The sequence below is a fragment of the Frankliniella occidentalis genome, unplaced genomic scaffold, assembly GCF_000697945.3.
Source record: "Frankliniella occidentalis isolate FOCC.00 unplaced genomic scaffold, Focc_3.1 Scaffold87, whole genome shotgun sequence".
Classification (NCBI taxonomy): domain Eukaryota; kingdom Metazoa; phylum Arthropoda; class Insecta; order Thysanoptera; family Thripidae; genus Frankliniella; species Frankliniella occidentalis.
Window position 1 is genome coordinate 88,824 of NW_026267216.1, and position 5,025 is coordinate 93,848.

Consider the following 5,025-nt stretch of genomic DNA (forward strand, 5'->3'; position numbering starts at 1 on the left):
TAGTTTTATTCTTTTAAAACTTTATAAATTACATAGATACATGCATACAACACGATGGTGGTGCACGCAAATAAATGAATCTGACATGGAAAAATGTTCGTTAGTTTCATTTCCTATACAAAACAATAAATATGATGCAAGATATGTGGTGTTAAGATGAGGCTTGACTAGAAACCAACATTGCAAATGAACTGTGAGAAGCGCCTCCATAGTGTAACCTACTAGCTGTGCAACTGGTAGCTCAATGTTACATCAAAACTGCCAGACCTTCTCAAAATTTATCAAGTGGTTACAAACTTTGTTGTCTAGAGAGCTCTGCAATTTATTAACACAGACCGAGCCAAGGATATTTTCAAAAATAATTTGATCAAATGCAGGATGTTTTTTGTTATAGTTTACCAACAGCAGGCTTTACAAAATTTCAGTTAAGCCTTATCTTAAACTGGACGGTAGTCCACATCTGCTACCCTAAATCTAATGTAGCAAATCAATGAAGATATGGCTTTCTCTAATCATTCACTCCAGACTTTTGGTTTCATCCCGCCACATAACAAATGAAAACCGGTACAATTTCCCAAGGCAAACACCAATGTCATAAAACGTACATATTTATAAAGGAAATATACATAACCTTGTACATAACCCATACATTCTGATAAATGTTGAATTGTAAATTCAATTGTTTGTTGCATATTTTTTAGTTTTTACCCCACGTCAATCCTAGTTACGTTCAGCACAATATCGTTTTTGCATTAACCGCTTTGAAGAGTGGACCTATACAGATACACAAAATTCGTGAAGAAACCGATCACTCTCGATATAAGAGAAGGGGCTTATGATTTTAAAAAATGAGAAGGGGGTGAAAACCGATTCATTAGTATGTGGAGTCTACAACATCGGTTTGTAGACTCTGATTTCAGATAACTTTGAAAACTCAAAAACCTATTTCTAATAATAAAGTAACAGTCCGTTGTGGTGATTACCACAAGTTACGACCAGCAAAATTAAAATAGAAATTTCAGTGAACTTCGCAACCATTGTACATAATGGGTTAATTTTACTTCCGAACCAAACAACGCTTCATTGTCCCGTCTATTACTGGTCACTTGCAGCTCGAAAACCTGAAAAAAGAGGAGACAATACAAGAAAAAGGGCACGTCTGGTGATAGTACCTAGAGACCTGCAACGAGTAAGCTACGCGAGCAACGCGCTAGAGCCGCGCACTGCGAGCTACTTTGCTCGTAGACCGCGCGATTTCCTTGCTCGGCTCTGCTTAGCTCTACTCGTCTCGCGCGAACTATTTAGCTCGTGGCTACTATTCGCTCGCACGAGGTGGACCTCCGAAAAGCTAGGCTGTCTCCGCCAAGGAGGCGCGCGACTCTACGAGCAAAACAGCTTGCAGCGCGCGGCTCTAGCGCGTTGCTCGCAATGCTCGCGTTGCTCGCGTAGCTCACTCGTTGCAGGTCTCTAATACCCCATCCCAAATGCATTTCAAAAATATGTCGTTTCGACCAGTTTTCCATCGCCTCGATGTCGTTTCGACGTCGATTCGACTTGTCATTTGTTACAGTGTAAGTATCCCTCCTTGACTGCGTATCCTGGTTTAGGGGCATTTTTCTCAATGTGCGTGACTAAGAGAGAAGATGACAAAGGCGGGCCTTCTGATTAGCATCCAGCAAGCCAGGCAGGCACCCTGGAGGACAAACAAGTACTTGGCTGAAGGAACGGCAATTTGAAAGCCTATTTCCTCGAGCGGGCGGAGGCGCAGGGGTCTAAATAAACGGTAAGTCTGTTTGTCCAGCTGCGACGAGCCCAGCTGAAGCGTGGGGCGCCTGCGAACCAGCAGCGCGCTGATGCTCAGTTAACGGAACGGAAGAGATTAGGAAAGGTCATGGCTTAACGCCTCACAGCGAACATCCCACCTGAACCTTTGTTGCTCGTTGCTTTCATCAATAGTTCTTTTTCAAATAAATACGATTTACTGTTAAATAACGCCGTCAAACAAAAGAAGATTTCACATAACACACGTTTACATTGTAAAACCAAAGAGTGAGACTGATGCTGTAGCTAACGTAGGGCAAGGTATGTACCATTACCCAAGAAATGTAGAGCACTAGTGCCTAACTTAAAGCAATGTAGAACACCCAATGCCTCAGATAAGGCGATGTAGCGCACCTAGTGACAAGGCTAGCTAATGTAGCATCTACACTCTACATGGCAACAAGGGAAAATTCTTGTTCATTGCAAGATGATACGTCTGTGCACATCTTGCAAGATTTAATTGTGAATCCTAGTATTGAATTATATGCGATGTCTACTACATCGGTTTGTAGACCATGAATTTCAGAGAACTTTACAAACGCAAAAACCGATTTCTAATAACAGTCCGTTGTGGCGGTCACCACATAATATGACCATCAAAATAAAAATAGAAATTTCTGTGAACTTCGTAGCTTTGATGTTAAAAATAGTTGTAACCTGACGACACACTGCGTAATGCCACTCTTGTTATAAAACAAAGTAATATCTTCATTTGAGCTCTCCTGAAACTTGTGACATTCGGTCTTAATTGGCCCATAACAGAAATTACTTGGTACTACCTTTCTCTACGTTTACAGGCTTTGTGCGTCGTTCGTCGTTACGTATAGTTTGAACAAAAAAATTAATGTCAATTGACTTTGAGTTAACTCAAACCTTTGCCGTTACCACAAAGATGCACAATTTTGTGTTAAGTCTTAAATAATTATTTCAGTATATACTTACTTGACACGGCCGGCATATAACTTTTCTTTCCTCGGAGCCCGATGAATCCAGAGAACGGCGCTTTCTTCGAGTTCCGCAGCTGCCAATGCGACGGGAGATACCTCTTGCTGCGGAAGGTGACCACGCCGTTGCGTGCAGCGTCTGGAGATTGGAGGTACCCGAACACAGCATCCTCGTCGTAGCCGTCGCCTCGCTTGCCCCGCATGCCGAAGAAAGCCTGCGACGAGTCACGTGGTGGGTGTGAAACAAACTACTTACTCATGACCGGTTTTATGCACCGAAACCCACCTGGTTGTTCTCGCGCCGACCGCGCATGCCCACGAAGCCCGCGTTGCCCCGAGCCCGCTTGGCCAGGTAGGCGTCCATCTCGTCGATAAGGGCCTTTTTGCCGCGCATCCCACTGAAGCCCAACGAGTTCCTGCCACCGCTCGCCCGCTTGTCCACAAGGTCGTCCATCACGAACTCGTCCGAGGACGAGGCTTTCTTTCCCCGCATCCCGCTGAAGCCGAGGGCGTTCCGGGCCCGCTTCTCGAACCCATCCTCGCCGAGCAGGACCTCGTCGTCGAGATCCTCGACAGTGCTGTCCTGCTTCTTGCCCCGCATGCCGCTGAAGCCCAGGTTGTTGCGGGCGCGCTTGTCCTGGACGCCTACATCGCCGTCGCCCTCTTCATAGTCATCCTTTTTGCCTCTCATGCCGCTGAATCCCAGATTGTTTCTGGAACGCTTCTCGACTCCTCCGTCATCGGTCGTATCCTCCTCGAGGTCGTCACTCTTCTTTCCCCGCATGCCGCTGAAGCCGAGGCTGTTCCTCGACCGTTTGTCGAAACTGTCCAGGATATCGTCTTTCTTGCCCCGCATACCGCTGAAGCCCATGCTAGGCGCTCGCTTCTCTTCCTCGAGGAAACCAACCGACGACTCAGCAGCGCAGGCGGCCACGGCCAGAGCGGCCAGCAGGACGGTCAGCAGGTGCATACTGCGGCAGAAAGAAAAGAAAATATTCAAGTATTGGATCGAAAACGTGCTGCGTGATGAGCTGGATGCGATGACAACAAGACCATGAAAAGCAGGCAGAGGCCGACAAGAGTGAGTGTTCGAGTGGAGAATGAACACGGAAAAGGGGGGGGGGCGAATAAAATATACGGAACAGTTCAGTATTGCAAGATTACTGGCTACTTTCATTCGTTTTCGGGCAAGGTGTGGCGACATGAGTGGGTGGTTACGAACAGAAGAACGTGGTAGCTTGTTGCTTCTCAGCTTGCGTGAGGTGGGTTGTGCCGCGTTCACCCCACCCCCCTTCCTGCCCCATACCTTCTACGCTCCAAGCCCGAGCCCCGCGTGCACCTGCGGGGCGTCCAAATGCTGTAATGCGTAACAATGAGCCACAGGCCCTTTGTAACGGCTTGCCTTCACCACACACAAGTTTCCTTTTGTATATTGAGATAGGCTTCATGACGCGCTCTACACTAAAAAAAAGCACTCAAAAGACCGTTTAGTCCAGAGGACCAAATTCAAAACCGATGAAATTTTAGCTCAGGAGACCGAAATTTACCCGTGACTATGAAATAGTTTAGTCTAGCTCACTAAATTTCATTGGTGCAACCATATTTACTTTTAAAAAAGGGATAACTAAATTTTAGTAGTTTTGATAAAATAAATTTTGTTTCTTACAACCCTGGTAGAGTTTTACCAACTAAATTGTTCTCTTTGGGTGAGTAATTTCAAGCATGTTTTATTTTCTGTTTTTTGGGGACACCTTTCATACAGTACGTTCGCCGTGGTGCCTTTTGCGGTGCCCTGCGGCCAGGTGTGCCTCCTTGCCTCCGCCATGCTGACCTCCTGCACGATGCCCGCGGTCAAAGATGGGGGCGCTTGCAGTTCAGTGAATTGTCATTTTGTCAAGAGATCTCTTCTGCCGTAACCGAAGACATTTGGGTGGGCGGAGGCATGTGTTCACCGCCGCGGTATGGTAAGGAGGGAGGAAAGGAGAGAAAGAGGGGAGGGCTGGAGAGCGGGCAGGAGGAAGGGGGGTTCAGAGGTGGAATTAGCCTGGCAAAGGCGAACAAAAGCACGAAATCCCAGTCCGCCCCGCCGGCCCGCCGGTACAATAGGACGGGCAGGACGGTCGAAGAAGCGGCAGCGCTCAGCAGCGGCGACCCCGCGGCCCACAGAATACTTCCAGCGCCGCCCCCGCCAGGGCGCGCCAGTGGCCGCTCCTCGTCATCACCGATGGCGGCGCCCACAACCGCTTCATACACCTGAAGT

General features: G+C 47.4%; 1 protein-coding gene across 11 annotated transcripts in view; it reads right to left on the bottom strand.

Moving 5' to 3' along the window:
• Nucleotides 1-846: 846 nt before the first annotated feature.
• LOC113212572 (tachykinins) overlaps nucleotides 847-5,025 on the bottom strand; it is a 116,656-nt gene continuing 112,477 nt past the window's right edge. For all 11 annotated transcript variants that reach the window (XM_026431330.2, XM_052269254.1, XM_052269255.1 and 8 more), the window contains 3 exons: nucleotides 3,052-3,736; nucleotides 2,764-2,980; nucleotides 847-1,121 (listed from right to left, as the gene is read on the bottom strand). In XM_026431330.2, coding sequence (XP_026287115.1) covers nucleotides 1,096-1,121; nucleotides 2,764-2,980; nucleotides 3,052-3,735 — 927 coding nt within the window. In that variant the 5' untranslated portion in view covers nucleotide 3,736 and the 3' untranslated portion in view covers nucleotides 847-1,095. The remainder of the gene's footprint in view (nucleotides 1,122-2,763; nucleotides 2,981-3,051; nucleotides 3,737-5,025) is intronic.